General features: G+C 41.8%; 1 protein-coding gene across 3 annotated transcripts in view; it reads right to left on the bottom strand.

Annotated features, from left to right (window-relative positions):
• Peli2 (pellino E3 ubiquitin protein ligase family member 2) overlaps positions 1 to 21,488 on the bottom strand; it is a 171,746-nt gene that overhangs the window by 78,857 nt on the left and 71,401 nt on the right. The window contains exon 3 of one of the 3 annotated variants that reach the window (XM_029566675.1): positions 11,049 to 11,147. The exons of the other annotated variants lie outside the window; for them this stretch is intronic. Coding sequence (XP_029422535.1) covers positions 11,049 to 11,147 — 99 coding nt within the window. The remainder of the gene's footprint in view (positions 1 to 11,048; positions 11,148 to 21,488) is intronic. 3 annotated transcript variants of the gene reach the window in all.

A 21,488-nucleotide genomic window follows, 5' to 3' on the forward strand; every position in this document is an offset into this window, starting at 1 on the left:
TCCATATGAATCTTAGGATAGATTTTTCCAATTCTGTGAAAAATGTCATGGGGATTTTGATTGGCATTGCATTGAATCTATATATAAAAAAATATTTTTAAAAAATTTCCTAGTGAATAAATGTACTTCTGAAAATAGGAAAAAGAGCAATTTCAAGTGCTGGGTCAAAGATCTGTTTTAATGTCATCCATATTGCCAAGTGAGACTGTGACAGATTGTGGGATTCATGAACAGCATGCAGCATGCAACTTAGTAAAAAGTTGGTAGTAATTACTGAAACAAAAATATTTTTAAAAAATTTCCTAGTGAATAAATGTACTTCTGAAAATAGGAAAAAGAGCAATTTCAAGTGCTGGGTCAAAGATCTGTTTTAATGTCATCCATATTGCCAAGTGAGACTGTGACAGATTGTGGGATTCATGAACAGCATGCAGCATGCAACTTAGTAAAAAGTTGGTAGTAATTACTGAAACCTTATCTTCTCATATTACCAACTAAATGCATGTGTTACTACGAATCCAAACTGTGAGTTTAGGTGAAACACTAAGTAAATGAAAAAGAAACAAAAGAAAACAAAACAAAGAAACAAAACCACGAGAGCAGACAGTTACTCCCTGTACTTGCTGCCCTGCTGTCCAGCTGGTGACATCACACTGCCCTGTGTCGCCTCCTGGGCCATTTTCCCCCACTGTGAAATCCCAGGAGGCAGAGCTATCTTATTCTCTCCCCAGCATCTCGCCCAGGAAGTCTGAAAAGGCACCCTCTGTGGGCATTTGGGATGGCTCAGTGTCTCTTTTTCTGACTCACCACAGTACTTCAAGATTTGTTTTTTTATTCTGCAATGTATGAGTGTTTACACATGAAAATACACCAATCCCACAAAAATGGCCATGTGTTTGTCTTCTAAATGCAGAAGCTATTGTGCTGCTATGTCCCTGGCCCCTCTAAGGCTGCCCAGACACAAAGCAGACGGCACTAAATTCAGTCCCCTCTAGCACACATGGGTTCATCTCTCCTCCTACTAAGAGAACAAGGCAAGAAAAAGTCACTTGTTAACCATTTTTCCTGTTCAAAGGACAGGCTAGGAAAGGAAGAAAAACTAAAAATAAGGATTTTCCACAAAGGCAAATTACTTCACTCAGCTGCTATAAACAGCATTCCCCCCAAACCAAACCAAACCAAACCAAACCAAACCAAACCAAACCAAACCAATCCAACTATTGGTTGGAGCACCATCAACAACCAAAAATGAATTCAGAAAAGAAATGGCATCATTTTCTAATGCAAACCCACCCCCTGGGGCCTGTTGAGTCAGAGAGTGTTCAAGGTCTTCTAACCTCCTCCCCACCCCCTCAACCCAACCTCTAGGCCCGACCACTGCAGACTCCTACTCCTCCAAGACAGAAGATAAGACAAATGTCCTGGCCTTGAATTATAATAGAAAATATATTTCCCTGTGGGCCCCAATTTGAGATCCTTGAGTTTTGCTGAATTATGTAACAGTGACATTAGGACAAGTCTTGTAAATGATCTTTAAAAATTAACACTGTAAAAGGCACATATTTGTTATCCAGAAAACTGATACATCCCAAGGAGAAAAGTAACTAAATAAATAAACCTAAGCTTTTCTCTGGCATCTTCCTACTTGTTATCAGCACTGCTCTGAGCCCCTCTCCTGCTACTTCAATGTCAATATCCCTGACCTATCATTAGCCTTCCCCTGACACATCTGTACCCCTTCATTCTAAGAAAACCACCACTACTAAAATTTGGCCATTTATCAACTCATCAAACTTCAGGACAACGGACAGTCCACGCACTTACTTCAACCTTTGCCTTTTTTTCTACTTATTTTCTGCAGACTGGTTTTTAATCCCTCCCTCTCTTTTTTTCCTGGAAAGTGATTTAAACTGACCCATGGGTATGCCTTCTGCTTTCACTGCTGATTTGGACCTTGCCTTGGAAATGTGCTTGCTCCTTGCTGAACTTCCAATAAGCCAAGCCCTTCTTGGGTCTCTTTTTGACATGTACTGGCAAAATATGTGTGAGCCCAAAGGTGTAATCTGTGATGATCAAGACTTAAATTTCATCTATGCATGGTAGAAAAGGAAGAGCTGCAAAGGGTTTTCTACTTCCTAGGAAGATGATGTGTCCCAGCACCACAGCTCATGTTCTCTACAACCTGATACTCTTGGGGCAGTTGGCTGCAATCACTGGGCAGTCTTAGGAATCAGTCTAAAGATGGGCCAGTAATGGTCAATCTAAAAGTCTAAGTAGAGGTCCCTGCCATGTACTTGAGAGCCTGAAAACAACATACGGCAGGTGTAGCTCAAGAGGTGCCTTCTGACCTTGGCTGCCACTGCTTCTCACCCAGCCCTGCTGCTACAGCGGGCTAGTCTGTCTAATTCTTCCCTAGGTTGGATTAGGCCTCCTCTCTAGCAGGGCAGGAATGTGCTCAGCCTCTGGGTATGTGCCCAAACTGTCCCCTCATGGTTCAGCCTCTGGGAGTAGGTGAGGTTTTAAAGGAGGTTTTAAAGGAACACCGAAGAGTTCTGGGGAGGTGGAACAGGGCTCCTTGAGACGTGATGGCCAGCCAGCCTAGTCTAATCAGTGAGTTCTAGGTTCAGTGGACTCAGTGAGAGACCCTGTCCCAAAATTAAGGTAGAGAGCAACTAAGGAGGATACCCAACATCAACCTCTGGCCTACAGGCAGACAGACAGACAGACAGACAGACAGACAGACACAGACAGGCATGTATGCATGCATACCACCGATTCTGATACTGCTGTATGAACCTGACATTAAGGCTGCCACCTGCAAGGCTGGGACAGAACATCTCAAGTAAGAACCTCCTTTCTCAAAGCAGAATAACAGCACAGCACCAGGAGTTTCCAGTGTTCTTAAAACGTCTCTACTCATCATCATTCCTCATCCCACATGTCTTTTCCAACCAAGGGTTTGGCCAAGAAAGACAGGAACAGAAGAAGGGATACCTGAGGCAGATGACATCTGGATTGGGACACCTAAAGTTTGGTGATCTACTGAAAGTCAGGTCTGGCAGGAGAATTCAGGAGGAACAGTGATGCTTTTCAAAATGATGTGTGGCACAGAGTAGCTATGAAAGGCAAGCAGAATGAAAAATCAGTCCTGCTCAGGAACTGACAGAGGACAAACTGCCACAGATGCCACACACTGGCCCCCAGCTGGCTTTGGACACATTAATGTCTTGAGAAAATTGTCTCTGTCCTGTTTCTACCCAGCCTACCTCACTGACTTGTTCTTTGGTGATATTTTCCCCATCTAGTTCTCTGATGTGATCTGCCCTGAACAGTGGCCACTGGGGCTGCTCCTGGCTTGTAACAGGCTCAAGATCTGCTGCTGCTGACAAACAAGTCCAACCTGCTCTCTGACTCCAGGCCTTTGATTTCAAAGCTCTTCAACATTACCCTTCTCCTGGGGGTAAAGTCACTATGTTTGCATTTGTATGGATTTTGAGTTTAGGTTGCAAGAATTTTTTTGCCCTCTTAAAAAAGAAGAGACCCGGTCTATGTAGTAAGTCGGTGGTACAATACTTGTTTGACATGTACAAGGATCCAGATTTGATCCCTAGAATTACAAAAAAAATAAAAGGAAAAAAAAAAGGAGGAGGAGGAGAAGGGAGAGGAGGAGGAGAAGTGAGAGGAAAGGAGGAGGAACCTACTTAGGTCTATAATGAAAAAATTTAAAAGCCTTTCTAACTGTACCCTACTCTAGACCTGGCTTGGAATTCTGTCATCCAGCAAACTCACCAGTGAAAAGTAACAAATACAGAAACAATACATGTTTAATATTCTTTCTAATAAAATTTCTCTAACTTTGGTATGTCAAAGGTCTACCTTCTTATATTTACTCATCTTTATACCCTGAAATTTATACTTCTAACTCAACTCTAACAACTACTATTAGAGCTACAGATAGTGCATTAACAAAATGTTAGCTGTATCTGAAAATACAATACAAAATACAAGAGACGTTACAAGAGGTGCACATGAAGCACCCCGTTGCATGTAGCACAGCTTGGGGACGGAAGAAGCGGCGACAGACCACACAACAAAGCTGTGACACCTGGACTCAGAGGTCTACCCAGCATACCTCTGCTGCCTTCCCAGCCATGGTAGAGGGTCAAGAATCCCGGATGGGGCTGGGGAGATGGCTCAGCCAATAAAGTACTTCCACATGAGCAAGAGGATCTGAGTAAATTTTGACCTCCAGAACCCATGAGTATGGCAGCAGGCATACCTGTAACCTCAGTGCTGGGGAGATAGAAATGGGGTCCCCGAGACTCAATGGCCAGCCAGCCTAGCCTACTCAGTGAGTGCCAGGTTCAGTGAGAGACCCTGTCTCAAAAATAAGGTAGAGAGTGATTGAGGAAGACACCCAACATCAACCTCTGGCCAACAGACAGACAGACAGACACACACGCACGCACGCATTCACGCAGAGGGATGACAGAGGGGCCACGTGTGGTGGTATATGCTTATGATCCTAGAACTTGGGAAGCTGAGGCAGGAGGCCCAAGAGGTAGAGACCAGCATGAGGTACACAGTGAGACCTCATTTCTAAACAAAGACAAAATGAAACAAAGATCACAGATGGGCTATGACAGTTATGGAACAGCCTATAGCTTATAAAAATTATTTCACAAGGCTAAAAGTCAAACATGAAGGCTGGATCCACCCCTTCTTCAAAATTAATTCTGCTATCTCAGAGAAATCCAATTTTAACTCCTGAGGCTGTTTATTCTGTTAATTATTTTTGTATTCCTAGACAGTGCGTCTCACAGACTATATCCATTGACTGATCTTTCTCTTTACCCTTCCTCTGTGCCCTCCCCCCATCACCATATGCAAGTATTTCTTTTCATTCTTCCAATAGGCTTGCACTACAGTCTTTGGTTAAACCAATATGTGGCATTATTTCTGACTGTGTTAAGTGTTCAAAGCTAAATCCTAAATTATGGCTAAATTTTATCTCAACCTTTTTTGTTTCGGTTTTCCCTGAAGTTTCACTATCTTTTGATTTGTTTGTATCCATTAATCCTGACCTTCTTGTATATGTATAAATTTCTCTCAATACAGTCAGTAGATAGTCCATTGGTTCTAGTTGGCTTGTTTTGTTTATTTTTTTATATTCCCCCTCATAAACAAACCATCAGTCAACTGCTCAAAACTGGACAGGATGCTTTCTGGGCTTCCTCCCCGGATGTAAGCCTGACATTCTCTCCATCTTCATGGGAAATCCGTGTTCCTTCTTCCCGCAGGTTATTTCCTGGACCCCAGGCACTCCACTCCACTCCCCTGTTCAGACATAATCTATTTTCTAGTAACTTCATCAGAGTATAGAGCTGGTATATTTTCACATCCCCTCATATATGAAAATGTCTTTATTTTATTCCCACACTCAGCTGATAATTTGGCAGGAAATACAATCCTGGGGTGGGAAACATTCTCAGTCACAATTTTTAAAATACTGTTTAATCACGTTGCTGGTAAGAAGACTTTCTAATTCCTGGATCTTCTCGTATACTGATTTTTATTTCTGGAAGCTATGGGTATTATTTATGTCTGGGATTCTGAACTTCCCAACGATAGGTCTTGATGTGCCTTTTTCCTTCTATCTCTTGGGAACATTTAATTCTATTTCATCATTGCGTAGATAGCACCTTTCCCCCACTTTGCTCTTAGGTTCACATTATTATCTTACTCATTTTCTCATTTTCATTTTTGCTCCTAACTTTCCTTCGTTTCATTTCCGATTTCATTCTATCACATTCTACTCTACTCCACTCCGTTCTAGAAAGTATTTTCAACTTTATCTTCCAAAACTTTGATTGGTTAATTTTTATCCTGGTATTATATTTTCCCCCAGCATTTTATTTTGAAAACCCCCAAAACTAAAAGAAAGTTTTTTTTTTAATTGTACCTAGAATTCTGTATAGTCTTACCTAAATTTACCAACTGTGAACATTTCACCATATCATCTTTTTTTAATGTATGCATCTTTTCTTTTTGGCCAATTTAAAGTGTGACATTTCACTCCTAAATATTGAAGATTGCTTCAAAGAATAAGAGGAATTGCCCCATACAACCACAGTACGATTACCACACTAAAGAAATTTAAATTAGGTTCCATTTGATGGTACAAACTGTAATCCCAGCACTCAGGAGGCTGAGGCAGAAGAATCTCAAGCTTGAGACCAGACTAGTCTGCATAGCCAGATCCTGCCTCAAAAAAACCCAACCAAATAAAAATAAAAAGGAGACCACAGAAATTTAACATCAATATAAAAATATCTATTCTACAGCCAGAATTCAAATGTTCCCTAGTTTCCCCAGTCAAGTCCTTGTTTGCATTTCTCCTGATCCAGGACCCAATCACGGACCAGCATTTCATTTAGCTGTCCCATCTTTATCTCATCTGGCACAAATCACTTAGGATGACCAGCAGCTCCTGACAATAGCAACTTTCTCAGTTCCTTGGAACCTGTGGACAACCCAAGTCAGTGAGGACTTTCCCTGCCCTGATCTTTTCTCCTTCAGGCCTCCAATCATTTGGTAAGCACCCAATTCCCTGTATTAAATCCTTTTCAGTTTTAAATATTCAAATCATTAGCTCTGAAACACTGTTATCGCAAAACCTCTACACTGAAAATTCTAAAAGGCTTTTTGTTAATGTGTTCTATCTGTAGGTATTTACCATATCATATATTAAAATTAAAAGTTTTTTAATATCATTAATTCACTTTGTGCTGGATAACTTTAGCTGGCAACTTGATAACCTGGTTAGAGGGAACCTCAATTGAGAAATTTCTCTTATTGGACTGACGTGTGGCCATGTCTATGGGACATTTTCTTGATTGTTGAGTGATATGGGAGGGCCTGGCCCACTGTGAGTGGTGCGACCCTTGGGCAGGTGATCCTGGGTGGTATAAGAAAGTAGGCTGAGCACAAGCCAGAGGAGCAAGCCCTCTGAGTTCCTGCCCTGAGTTCCTACCTTGACTTCCCTCGATGAACTGTGCCATAAGTCAAATAAACCCTTTCCTCCCCAAGTTGGTTTTGGTCAGTGTTCTCATCACAGCAATAAAAAAGCAAGTTAGAACACACTTAGTAACATTATGGCTAACACTTTTATGAAGAAAGTCCTGTATTTTATAACATAAAAGAACAATTTACTGGGAAGAGTAACACTGCTTTACAGTTTGCAAATTTTCATGTCCCTCTCTTTCTGCTCTCAATCTGTTGTGATACTTTGATGTGGTTGAAGTCTATGAGGGAAATCCCATCTTACATGGCTATATAGAGGTGGAAAATAGATGAGCATTTTAATAGCTTTGCAGATAACTGCATACTTCTGTAATACTGAACTCAAAATTTTAACAATAGGTAGTCTTAAAGGTAAGTTGTAATATAGAGTCTGAAACCACCTCAGTGAGCTTTTCCTAGTCAATTATATTAAAATCCGTTGGTCTAATTTATATAATGAATAAATTGTTTAACGATTATTGGTATTAACCGTTGGTATTAACTGTTGGTTGGTATTAACTGTCAACGTGACACAATCTAGAATAACCTGGGAAGAAAGCCTCAATGAAGGACTGTCTAGATTAGGCTGGCCTATGGGCATGTCCGTGGGGGATTATGTGATTATACTAATTGATGTGGGATGACTAGGCCCACTATGGGTTCTGAGCTGTTTAAGAGTAGACAGGGCAAGCTAAGCACTAAAAGCATACACATGTTCATTTCTCTCTGCTCCTGATTGTGGACATGGAGTGGCTAGCTGCTTCAAGTTCCTGCCCTCACTTCCTTGAAATGATGGACTATGACCTGAAACTGTGAGCCAAATCAATCCATTCTCCCTTAAAGCTGCTCTGTCAGGGTATTTTATCATAGCAAGAGAAATGAAACTAACACAGCATGATTCTGTAACATCATGCTTTGGTAATTCAGAGACTATTAGTTCACTAAGTTATGCAGAGCTTTCCAAATGTTGGCACATGCCCTTATGTGTATGAAAACCCCATGTTATTAAAATCACCACCAAACTGAGAAGACTCTTTCTAAAATATTTTTATTTATGCTTTTGTCTGTGTGTAACTGTGTATGTCTTATGAGTGTATTCACACGTATGTGTGGGTGCCTGCAGGGGCCACCCAACATGAATGCTGGGAATCAGACCTGGGTCCTCTGTAAGAGTAGTAAGCGCTCTATCTAAAGCGCTGATCCATTCTTCCAGCCCAGCAGAAGAATCTTAAGTATTAGCAACTGTCAAGTCTTTGTAGCAGATGGCAGTTTTCTAAAATCCTAGTTTTTGCATGAAAGCTTGGCTATGACATTGCTAATAAACATTAACTAGAGTTCCCTTTCAGAAAATTGTTGCCAAATACACAAGCGTACAAAACACTATTTATATATCATTTTTTAAAATAAAAATGCTGTTCTGTGAAAGTGGTCAGTTCAGCTTGCAAAACACTGCAGAACTATTCTCCTTAGGGCTATCATGTGTTGGTCTGTGGTAGTTCTACCTACACACTTATTTCACCATACCTAACTCAACGATGTGTACTCAAGGGTAGAAGTTAAATAGAAAAAAATGTTTATTGCTTTAAAATGTGAAACTGCAGTTTTTTTTTAAAACTGCAGGTGCTTTGTGGCAATGAAGAACAAAATGACTTCTGCTGAGAGCCATGGCACCGGTTCATGTTAAAATGCCAGTTTTATCCACCACTGCTTTTGAACCATTAGTGCAAATGTCAACATGAAAACAGCAAAATGCAACAGTAACCTAAGAGTCTTTCTCTTTTACCTTATAGTCAAATGGAAATGCTTTTAATTTTTAGAGTAGACTTTCCTGTGAACTATCATTCTCCCCCTCCCACCCCTCCCCTCATTGTTCATTTTAACTCATTTTTCAGAGTTTAACTCATTCTCACCTCCTCTGGAAAGCCCTCTCCACCTACCTGACTAGAGTCTGGGCACTTCCATGGCACCTGCCTGCTGAGGTGAGTGAATGCTAGCAGAGCTCTTGAAGTCTAACCCCCCGGCCCCCCGCCCAACCTGCCTCGGATCTGGCAAGCACTCAAGGATTCGTTCTTTGCTCGCCAGACTGATTCCTAAACTACGAAAGCTCTTTCTATCACACTGGCTGATGTACCTTGATAACATAGCACTTTGAATTTAAGCACCAGAGCAATGTCTGATATATATGAAGTGTCTGGCATTTATCACCTGTGTGTCTAGAAAAGATTAGTTTTATATTTGCCTTCTGAGCCTCAGTCTAAATATCTGACAGCTTCTAAAGTGACTGTCAGTTGAATAAAGGTCTCATGTCCATCCAGAGAGAAGGCATGATGTCCTGTCCCTATGACAGCTGAAGGCATCCAGGGCCACTCCTAGTTAGGGTAGGTGTTCTGTACTAGTGATCCCTGCCAATGCAGGCTACCTTCTGGCCAGACAGAAAAGCCTCAATTGTCTTTTTAGCTTTTAGCTGCTGCTGAACCCCTGACCCACAGTGATGGGACTCTATCTACCATACCCTACAATATGTCTGAGTCTAACTTTATTTTGTCCACAGTGTGAGCCTTTTTTTCAATCTACTAACAGAAAATGTACCCGGCACAAAAACTGGTTCTTAGTCTCCATATACCCCAGTAATACCGGGTTCTAAGACTGATCATCCTGCTGGGACCTCTCATGAAACTATAAATCCCTAAAATGTACTGCATATAATATCCCCAGTACTTACCATAGTACTACCATACTGAGTACATAATGGATGCTCAAAGTGTCTGCTAAAGTGATTAGTGGAAATAACGTATACAAGGTTCTTAGCATGGTACCAAGACACAGTAGTCAACAGGGAAGCTGTTTAGATTTTGATGGGTTGAGAATTACAAGAATGTTATGGTTTATTCAGAGAAACTAATTTTTTTTCTTTTTTCTTTTTTTTTTCTTTCCTAGCCTTGTTGGCAATGTGCAAAATATATTATCTCTCAGGCCTAGAATCTTAGCAAGTATCTCAGGGCAATGAGACAGGATATGGTTCATGAATCTCTGCTGTTGAATGGCAATTTTTCTTATTAATTTCGGTCAAGGCCCCAGCATTACACTGCAGACTTACAATTCAACAGCCACACAATCACTGAAAGCGAAGACTGCTTATTTGATAACTCATCGAGCACATTCTGAGGAGGCCCAGCCAAGCTGCTTGTAGGACTGGGAGTCATTCTCACAGAATATGACCGCCAATCCCTCTGAGGATAATGCCAAGGAGTTTAATAAAAGGAGTGGCAGTGATCCTGGGATTCAGAAAGCACTTGACAGAGTTCCATATCAAAGGTTAACAGCCAGCATGTGAGAGCCATAGCAAGAGGGAAACGGTATTAGATTGATGAAATGCTGGGCATCAGGGCACGAAGGGGAAGAGCAACCACAGAGCACTGCACGGCTGGTGAAAACAGGCAGGGTTCTCCGGCTATTTTAAAACATCTGAAGGGAAACGTCCTCTCTGAATGCGTGTTCTGAAAGTGTACAACCATTAGCAAAACAAAGTGGCCTTTAATGGAATGCTAGAAACAGAAACATCACATCCAGCTTAGCACATAGAGTCATTTACTGAACTCTGAAATGACAACTTGCTGGAAATATTCGGTGCAACCAAAACAGTGAAGCTAAACTGCAAGGAAACTCTCGGAAGATTTACAAAGTACGATCCATCTGGGGAAGGGGACTGATGTATGATTTTCATCAATTTAGAATAATTTCAACTCCTCCTTGAAAGGGAAAGAGAAGGATGTTAGGCAAGCCCACATTCTGATAGGGATTTCTGTTTTTCCTTGATTAATCCTGGTAACAAGTCACAACTGATTTGTTTTGATGAGATGCAGGGAAACAATCGGAGGCCCTGAGCCCAGAAGCCGGGGACAAGAAATTCCCGAGGTTACCACTTGTACTAATAGGTCACCTCCCTTTCTACTGCAAAACCCTGGTAAATAAAGGATGCACTTAACCTTTGAAAACAACAGTGAACTCATGAATGGCTGCCACTCTTCTTGCTGAGGATTGCTTGAAAGCTGACTGCTGTTTGGAAGGTTATCTGTGTTCTCTTCCTGCATTGAAACAACGGTTATTGGTTAGTCCACAAGGAAAAAGTCTAACTCTCCTTCAACAACCATTGATGCTTAGAGCAATCTGTTACTCAACTATATTTTATTAATTGCCCCCTTGTTCGACTATTTCCTAACACAAGATCCAGCATCCAGCACAGGGTCATATGTACATGATGAGGGCCTCTGGCCACAGGTGCCCTGCAAAGTCATCAGAGGCCTTGTCAACCCCATGGAGTGATGCTGTGCTTGACAAAAGCATTCATCATGTCTTTGCTATCTACTCAAGGAACAAACTTTTATTTGCTTTTGAAATCACTGAACGGGTTTACTTTCCTAAAGACTCATTTCAACTTTTTATTGAGTCACTGCCTTCACCAGGGCACCCAAGCTTTTCCCCATCCTTTCGCTTCAATGGAAGAGGATTTTATGCTACCTTGGGCCCATCCTGGCTTGGCTCTAGCCATTCCTCTGTCTTCTTTAGGACTGCCTGGTCCATCATCCCCCACTGTTCTATCAACCTCCCCCTCTCAGGCTCATGATTTTTAGGGCTCAAGGGTTTTAAGACTCCTCTATATTGAAAAAATGTATACGAATACACCCTTATTTAACTCCACTTCCCTGCCATCTTCACTCATCAGTTCATAGACTACCCCAGTTTCCTGTGCTTGCCACAGCTGTCTTTACCTCCCCACATCCCTGCAGCCCACTCTATCTTCAGTGTCACCTCAGTACCCCATACTTCAGTGAAGGAGCACTCTTAAAGGTCACCTCATACTGGAAACCAGTGGGGGGGGGGTCCTTCAGTGCTCCTGTCCTATATGACCCCTTCCAGTCTGCTGCTTACTGCTGGGCTTGAAGTCCCAGGTTCTCTTCCCATTCCCTGGACTCACAGCCCATCAAACACACCTCTCTTCTCTTTGGAAGAGTCCAGAAGCTCTGCCAGGGAAGCATAGTCCCTACTTCTCCAAACTCCATCTGTATGTCCCAAACGTCCTTATCCTACATAGCTCTCCCTTCTGAGCTCCAGCTTTTGAATGTCAGTTCTTGAAGATCTCACAAATACCTTAAATTTGGTATATCCAAAACTAAGCTCACTTGTCCTCTGTCTCTTCAGGCCTAGCAACCATAAGACCCAAGACATCCCAGAATCCTCTACTTCTTCAAGTCAAAAGCTTGGCTGTCATCCTAACCTCACTCTCCCTAACCTAACATCACACCCAACCCACCTGCTACACTCAGATTAATCTACATGAATTCACTCTAAGCTGTCCACTGCCCTCTAGTTTCACTGCCACCAACCCCGTTTACAACATCACATCCCCCTGGTCTGGACAACAGCTTCTAACTCATCTCTAGGCATTCACCACTTTGCAGCCTCAGATTATATCCACAACTTCAAAGCAATCACCAATTGCCACTTTCTAAACTGGAAATCCCATTCCTTGCAGTGGTTCCCCTGGAAAACCTGCAGTGCCTGCCTGATACTGGGAGGAGTCCTCTGGGAGTTCAGCCCTGCTTCCTGCTCAGGTCATCCCTTCTAACCCTTCCCAGGTCCTCATTTTCCCTTGCTGCTTTTCTTTCAGCCCCCAGGTTCTCTCTGTCCAGGTCCCCACTGGACACAGTTAACTCCAAATCCTTCCTCAGGGACTCAGCTGAAGAGTCACTGTCTGCAGAAGCTAGTTTTCTCTGTCCATCAGAGTAAGGTGGGAGCCACTGCAGACACAGCCAGACCCCTCTCCCAAATAGCACTGCCATTACTTGTATGAGCTGACACTATGTTGTAAGGCTGACTAGATCGAGCACTGCATCCCTCTTATGCAAAAGAACCTGGGCAATTTTAATAGGTCCTTGGAAAATCTCTGCTAAATAAATTATAAAGCTAACAAATAGCCTCGTTAACATCATGGTTTAACTATCCCATTATGAATCAATACTTGGTCCTTTAACTACTCAACTCTAGGAAGTGAACATTAATGTTTTATAATAAATAATTCCCAGAAAGACTGTTTAGGACATCTATCTGTCTGTCAATCGTCTATCTATCTACATACTACATACATATAAAATGTGCACCTTTGTGTACGTCAGAGAGAAAAGTGATGTGCACAACACCTTTCGGGGCAAACTAAACTATGTTAGAGTACATTGCAGACATTATGATATTTCACCCTTAGTAGTTCAGAAACTTCTTAATCACAATGCTATCACAAAAGCCATGAAATTAACCTTCATAATATTATTATGTACTGTATTGCACATTAAAAGTTTACTGGTTGTTTGAAAATACACCACAACAGCATTTTAAAAATCCTGGATTCAAGGAACAATAGAATGTCACATTTGGTTGCATCACCTCTTCAACCTCCTTTAATGAAAAACAGCTCGCTCATCTTTTATTCTTTTATCCTAATTTAGCATTTTGGTCTTTCATGCTGAACCTTTTTTTTTTTTTTTTTTTTTTTTTTTGAAGCAAGGTGTCATACAGACAGTATCCTCCTGCCTCTTGCATGTTAGGAATTATAGGCATATGCCACCATGTCTGCCAATGACAGACATTTCTAAAGGGTCTAGGTGTCCTGTAAATTCTTGCTTATTATAGATTTGTCTGGCTGTTTCTGACTTAAGAGATTTCAGGTGTAGACATGTTGTCAACAGTATTTTGCAGATGGTGCAATGTTTCAAATGGTGCCATTTGGTGTTTCACAGCAGGAGACAACACGCAGAAGGTTCTGTCTCCTTCCTACCTAGTCATCCTACAACGAAGCTCAGACTGTGGGAGCCCCACGCTCTCCCAGTACCCACATTCCAACTGCCCTTCCAAGTGAACAGATGTCCCAGTATCACTCAACTCTTAGGAAAGCTCAGCAGGATACCGGCTGTGAGCAACCTCCAGAGCAAGGTCTGTCTAGGGGGACGGGTGAAGGGTTGCAGGAGGGCTGTCCACTGAGCAGCACAGAACTGACGGGGTACTGAGGAGTTGGACTCTGGTAAGGGGAGGTTATAAAACACCTAGAAACTAAGTCAAAGCAGGGGAGGGGGATCAACTACTAACCCTATTTTTATATTTAAAATATATTTCCTAAAATACGTTTTTTTTTTTTTTTAGCTGCATGGGTGATGTCCTAGCTACTCTGTCCTTCCATTTTTATCAGTGTTGAACAATCAGTCACCCCCACTGGTATTTGGCAATGATAAAATTAATGTCTTTGTTTTAAAGAGTATCTTCTACGTTAGACCATTTTAAGTTAGTTTAGGCTATGGGTTTTGGAGACTTGGCACACCACCTAGTGGCTGTATGACCCTGGGATGCTATCTCATGTGTCTCTGTGCCTCGGTTTCTTCATCTACCAAATGTAATAGAGCTGACCAGTGGGTTGTCAGAATAAACAAGTCAACACGTGTTAAGTGCTAGAACAGTATCTAGCACATCATGCATGTTCAACACACTTCTGTAGTCACTGTGAATTATCATTAATATTATCTATCCAAAGCCTGTGGTTGAAAAGCCTCTTTAATTTTCAAATGACTTGAGCTTCGTAGAAAAGGAATATAGACCTATTGACTATAGATGGGGTTACTATAAATTATTAGCAAGCTGAATTCTTGGTTAAATAGTCCTAACTTAGGCTTGAGGATGTTAGTTCAGTGACAGAACACTTGCCTAGCATGTACAAGGCTCTGGGTTTGACTGCCCACACCACAATAATAATAATAATAATAATAATAATATCCCTAAATGTATCTCAATAAACCAAGAGCAGCTGAGCCTGGCACTCAAGGGAGGCTTAGGAGTTCAAAAGCAATGCTTCGCCACACTCTGCCATCATGTGCGAGGGTGGTTTTAGGTGGAACCTGACAATTCAATCAAATTATATAGGGAGAAGTTTCCTTTTTTCAAAATTACCATTTCTATGGCAAGCCTCTGAAAAGGTTGGCTGAGCACACGTTAAATTTTCCCTATACAAGAACATGAACTTAAGAGCAGAGCACATGGCTACACTTTTTAAAATCCCTAGGTCATTCCTGAATAACTGTCACTGTTCGGTACACTGTTACCCAGGACCCTAGAATAAACAACTACCTCATGCTAAGTGGAAAGTGGTTTGCAGGCCTGATTAAAGAAAGACAAAAAAGCGATGATGTCACCATTTCCAGTATCTCGGTATCTTCTACATCCCTCCAAAATAACACTCTCATGGAAAAATAAGCAGCAAACGCAGACTGGCCTCTGACGGGATAATGGAATGTGGACAGCGGCACCGAAGCAGAGCTTAGTGCGGCTGCGGCTTCCTCACTGCAGCCCAGACAGTGAATCCTGAGCCACATGGCAGTGAGCAAGTTCCAGGCCTCCAAACTCACAGGTCAGTGTTCTTCCTTAGGGTTCTTATTTGAAGTCCAAAGCTTCATGTTATTTTCATTGGTGTTTTACATTTAGTTTAATATTAATGACTCTGTGTGGCTTTTTGGTATAAAACAAAAATCTATGAAATCTTTAGACAGTTTCGTTGAATAAAAATTAACCAGCGGTCTCTAGACTAGGCAAAAATCTGTGAGCCAAACAGAGTACTTGAAATGTAAGGACACAAAACGGCTTGAGTTCTTCTGCTAAGGCAAATATCAAATTTTGATGTTAAACATGACCACATAACTGAGCTTGAAAAAGTCAGCTACTCAAGTAAGAGCCACCTTTGCCTGGCCTGCAACCTGTTCCCTTGCTATCACAGGCACTCTAAACACTGAAAATCCAGTATTTCAACATACACGCATGTATTCTTGGAGGATGGGGGGTTCTAATGATTATTTCTCTACCTTTCCATGTAATTTCTTTCTTTGTGGGCATCATCACTTCGAGTTCTTGGCAGCACTTCTGTTGCCTTCATGGGAACAGAAGAGTATGGTAGACTGAATGCAGACGGCGTCAGAAGCCCCAGTCTTGAAGGCCTGCTGGTCACCAGCTATGTGACCTTGTGAAGGTAACTCAATCACTCTGTGCCTCAGATTCCTCATCGGAAAAATGGAAATGATTAAAGTCCTATCGTGAGACACTATATTCTTGGCATATCGCCCAGGAGATAGTGGGTACCTGTCTTCTAGCCCTCATCATTATTATGGCAGTGTGCTATAGAAATAGCAAAGAAAGCCTCATAGAAATAGGTTTTGTTTTCCTCGAGGTACAATAATAATAGCAAGAAATATCTGGAAAATACTATGGAATTGTGGACTAGATTACCAAGCATATAGCATTTATTAAAGGCTTGAATTCCAGCTCTGATAAATTGCTCCTTGTCTGGTATAACACGTCATTATCATTTTGGCCTGCTGACCACCAGAAAACCTGAACTTCAAACTGACTTCTTGACTTCTAGGTGAGTCTATTGGTGCTGTCACCCACGTAAGGCAGAGTTCTTTTGATGGTGAAGGTAAACTTCAGGTACACTGGGTCAACAGCCAGCAAAGATTTATCAAGCACCACCTGTGTACACAGCAGGCAAGCACCTAAATCGAACTTGTGGTCCAGCTAAATCCTGATCCTGGAATGCTAAGTGAGAATGAGAAGTAACTAACTGAAGAGATTCCCAGTTGGCTTATCACATATGTTCACGTTTTAATTTCCCAAACAACTTTCATCTGTCTGTATAGCAAGCAGGCTTATGTTTATATTGGGATGACGATCCAAACTGGCCATTAAACTTAATTATTTATAGGAACCTTTATCCATACTTGCTAGTTATAACCTTTGATTCACTGCTGCCTGTATCCTGAGAAATCAGCAGGAAGAACGACTGAGTGGATTCAATGATGATATTATCCTAACTACAATCTCCCTTCTAATTTTCCCGGCAATGATTTTTTTAATTAACCCTGAGACTCTACCTCTGTGATGAACAGGACAGAGCCATCCCACAGTTCTTGGTTCTTTGGCTGGACTGTGCCTAAGCAGCAACATATGAAGAAGAGAAATGACCGAGATAAAATGTCTACTGCACAAACAAAAACAGAAGTAAATGGCCACCAGGGACCAAGCAGAGAGGCTGTGTTCAGTTTCCAAACATGGGTATGTGGACACATCCAGGACAGATGCTCAGATGACTCAGCCATATCACGGGATCAATCTCATGAGAAAGACCATGGGTAGCAACATAGAAATTTTTGGCTCACACACAACAGTAATAAAATTATGTTTGCTTAGAGAATTACTGCAGAAAGAGAGGGAAGAGATATGAGTGAAAATTTAACAAGATATGAGTGAAAGTTTAACAAGTAAAAACAAGTGAAATAAAATACCTGCTTCTGGAAATATAAGCAAAATAAAATATGTAAGTAAGAAAGAAGGGGAAATGACATAATATTAAGACTAGAAAAGGCAGTATAATTAGACATGAATAATAAAATGAAATATAAATATGCATTATATATAACATAGCAAATCCAGAGCAGAGGGAACTATTTTGCTTACCTGACAACAGACAATAAAAAGGAATCAGTAACTACATACATACTACACACACAGGCGCGCACACACACACACACAAATACATACATATATACATACATTAAGAGCATTCCTTCTTACCAACAACCAAAAACTAACATGACCTTAAAATGTAGGAGTATTTTGTTAGCTATCATAACCTTTAGTTAATTTTTCAAGCTATGGAAGATCTCTTTGGAAACTAACTGTATCAAACCATAGATGACCTTTGTCAATATCATGCTAAAAGAGAGGCAGAAGCAGTAATGTTTATTCCAAACTACAAGTTACATGCAACTCTTACCAAAATCTGAATACACCTCTTCCTGGCACCTGCCAATTTGATCCCAGAATTCACATAAAGATTTTTAAAAAGCCAAGAATAGTTCAAGAAACTCTGAAGAACAAGGTGAGGAGGACATATCTTACCAGACCTTACAATATCTCATAATAGTGTGATGATTGTAATAGCATAGGATTGGTTTGGAGAGAAACAGGCCCTCAGAAGGAAACAGCTATGCATGTGGGTCTGCATATTGATGTAGGGAGTCTGTATGACTAAGGAAGTAGCATAAGCTGATACAAGAAGCCACAGATGAGAAAGTTGCTCATCTACATGGAAAAACAAAATTAGATCTTTACACAACTTATTATCTACACAAACTAAAACCCGATGGTTTAAAGTGCTACCGATGAAAAGTAAAACCTTAAGACTTATTAAAACATAGTACCAGAAAATATATGACATGAGAGTTGAGGAAAGATTATTTAAATAAGGCACAAAAAATACAACCGACAAAAGGAGTATGAGGGGACAGACTTACTTGACTGTATTAAAATTAAAAACGCTGAGACTTCCAATTCCCAGTGAGACAAGGTAAGGAGGTCAGCAAAATACTCTCCAGCTACTGTGTCTGATAACATCGAGTATTTGTGAAAATGCAGAGTAGAAATATTGCTGGAAGGAGCACCAACTGATAAAAAAAAGTTGTGATGACCAATTCTGTGATCCTTAATGGCTCCTATGATAAACTTGCATCTTTCCAGGTATTCTAGTTTCTATTACTGTGATAAACACCATGACCAGAGGCCACGAGGGGAGGACAGGGTTTATTTTATCCTGCAACTCCCAGGTCACAGTCCTTCACTGAGGGAAGTCCAGGGAGGAACTCAATCAGGAACTAATGCAGAGACCATGGAGGAATGCTGTTTACTGGCTTGCTTCCTCTGACTTGAGCTACCTTTCTAGGCCCACCTACCTAGGGATGGCACCACCCACAGTGGACTGGGCCCTCCTACATCCATTATCGATCAAGAAAATGCCCCACAGACATGCCCATAGGCCAATCTGCTCCAGGTATTTCTTCACTTAAGGATCCTTTTTTTGGGTGTGTCAAGACAACAACAAAATTAACCCGGAGACCAAGCAACCTCACTCAAGGTGGTAGGCATGGAGAAACTAGTGCACATGTATCTGAGGAAAACTGCTCTGCCTGACAGTAAAACCAGGTGTGCCAGCACTGCAAGAAGTAAAGGATGCGCAACCATGAACCAAAGAGAACCCAAGCATCACACGCAAGCTTAATATATGGGAACAGAGGCAAGTGCAGTCGGTGAAGGAAGGACGCACCTTTCTACACAGGGCTGAGGCACAACTACTCAAAACTTCTCCAGGAAATGACAGGCTGGAACACCTGACCTCTATCATATACATGAACGCTCATCCTTACAGAGTACTTCTTCACTTGTATGTCCCTGGATGTCCACTCTCATCTAACTGAAATTGCACTTACAGCTTCCATCATTTCTGTAAAAACCTTTCCTTCTCTGCTCTGAGTGTCGAGCTTTTATTTTAAGCAAATTTTCTCCTTTCTTCACAGCTGTAGCTACAAAGCATAATATTTATACTGGAAGAGAACAGGAAAACTGGTGTCAGCTTAGTTCTGTCTCAACCTTCAAGTATGTTCTCAATGAGACAGCAATCAGAACAATTCTGATCTCATGTCTGCTTGTCCCGCACCTCACACCAGAGACAGGTTTCATTGGCCTCAAACGAATGATCCTTCCACATCCTCCTAAGTACTGGGATCACAGGTGTGTGGCACCAGGCCCACAGCACAATTCTATTTCTTGAGTAATCTTTCTTCCTGTAACCAAATTTCCTTCCCACCACCCTATTAAGTTTGTTCTTTTCCACAGTGTTAAGAACAACTCACCAGAATGACTGGCCCAGCAAATTATCTTTATGGTGCAGTGGTGACACTTTTATCTTAGAAGTAATCAACAGCTGGACTTAGGGCATGCTCAATGGGAGGGAAATCATGTGCAGCACTGTAAACATAGCCAAGGACATGTGGCTGGAGAGGTCACAGACCCTAGAGAAAAATCTACCTGTCACTTCCCTAGACCAATGTATTTTCTTACTGTATTCTAAATATATATTTACAGACAAGTGTACCTCTCATCATTCATCAAAGAAACTTCATTTTGCCACAAATGGAGACTGAGAAAGTTCCACAAGTGGTCGAATGCAGAGAGTAAGTATCTGTGAGGTGTCCAGCCCTAAGTGACACATCTACAATGCATCCTCTACACCTAAAGGCTCAGGGACCACTGTGGAAGAAGGGATGGAAAGAATGTAAGAGCCAGAGGGACAAGACACCGCTGCTAGTTACTGCATTCCAGACATGGTAGGGAAGCTGCGCCAATGACATCTCCACAGTGTGGTAGTTTAACTAGATCTGCATAATGACAAAACCAGCTGACACGCCAAGGTGGATGGGGGAATATTACAGGATCCCACCTCAAGATGAGGAACTACAGGCAATCAATAGATACTAAGGGGGAATCAGTTTTCTCCAGGGACAAGCTCCCTGAAAGCTTACCTAATTTCAAATCGAAAGTAGGCAGCCCTAAACATAGGTAGACATAAGCACGACCAAATGGATTCAGTGCATTAATATACATAATTATAAATGTATGGACATGTAACAATAATAATGAAAGAATAGGACAAGAAACAGAGAGAGTGGGAGGACACGAGAGGAATTAGTTGGGCACTGGGAGGGATGGAAATAATATAAAAACAATACTCATGTATGAAATTCTCAAAACAAAAGTTTAAAAAACAAAAAAAAGCATCGTACGGGTGGTATTTCAAATACTGCCAAATCTGCTGTAGTCACTGTGGCTGCCAGTCTGCAAAGGGCCAGATCTAATCTCCACCTTTTACTTTTCACTTTACCAGCCCAGCAGCAACTGAGGTCGTCTGCTCTGGGGACTCTGCTCCTTGTACAGGATGCCAGGCTCTCTTGCTTCTCCTCCTCTGCCTTGCCTGAAGGCTGGCTTCTCCCATACTCAGTCTAAGTCTTCTGCTCCTTTCCATGGTGCTGAGACCTAGAACTACATTCAACTGTGCTCTCAACAAGTCCACTCACATCTCAAGGGAACCCCAAACCAAACAGCTCCCAAATCAAACTTGAATTTCTCCCTAAGCACGCCCTTTTCTCTTTCCTTTTTTCCAGCGAATGGCATCACTGCTCATTAATTAAGAATAATCATTCTTGCTCAGACCTCTTGGGGTAAGTCTATAGCGCAGCCCTCCGTGCCTTGACTCCCCCAGCCACATTCACTCTTCCATCTCCCCCGCTGTTCTCTACTCCTAGTTTGGGCCCAGTGCCATTCCTAGTCTTGGGGCCCCAGACACCTGGGGAACCAGTGCTGCTTCCTGATCCTTTTCGCCCAGGCCAGCCTGGTGCCTTCCTTGGGCTCCAGGAGCACTGCTTTGGGACCTGGCCCCGCCCTCACCTCTCCCTGCGCCCCTGGACCTGCACCACTGGCTAACTCTCCTGAACTGCTCTCCGGCCCTC

This window comes from Nannospalax galili, unplaced genomic scaffold (assembly GCF_000622305.1).
Source record: "Nannospalax galili isolate Female #2095 unplaced genomic scaffold, S.galili_v1.0 scaffold336, whole genome shotgun sequence".
NCBI lineage: Eukaryota > Metazoa > Chordata > Mammalia > Rodentia > Spalacidae > Nannospalax > Nannospalax galili.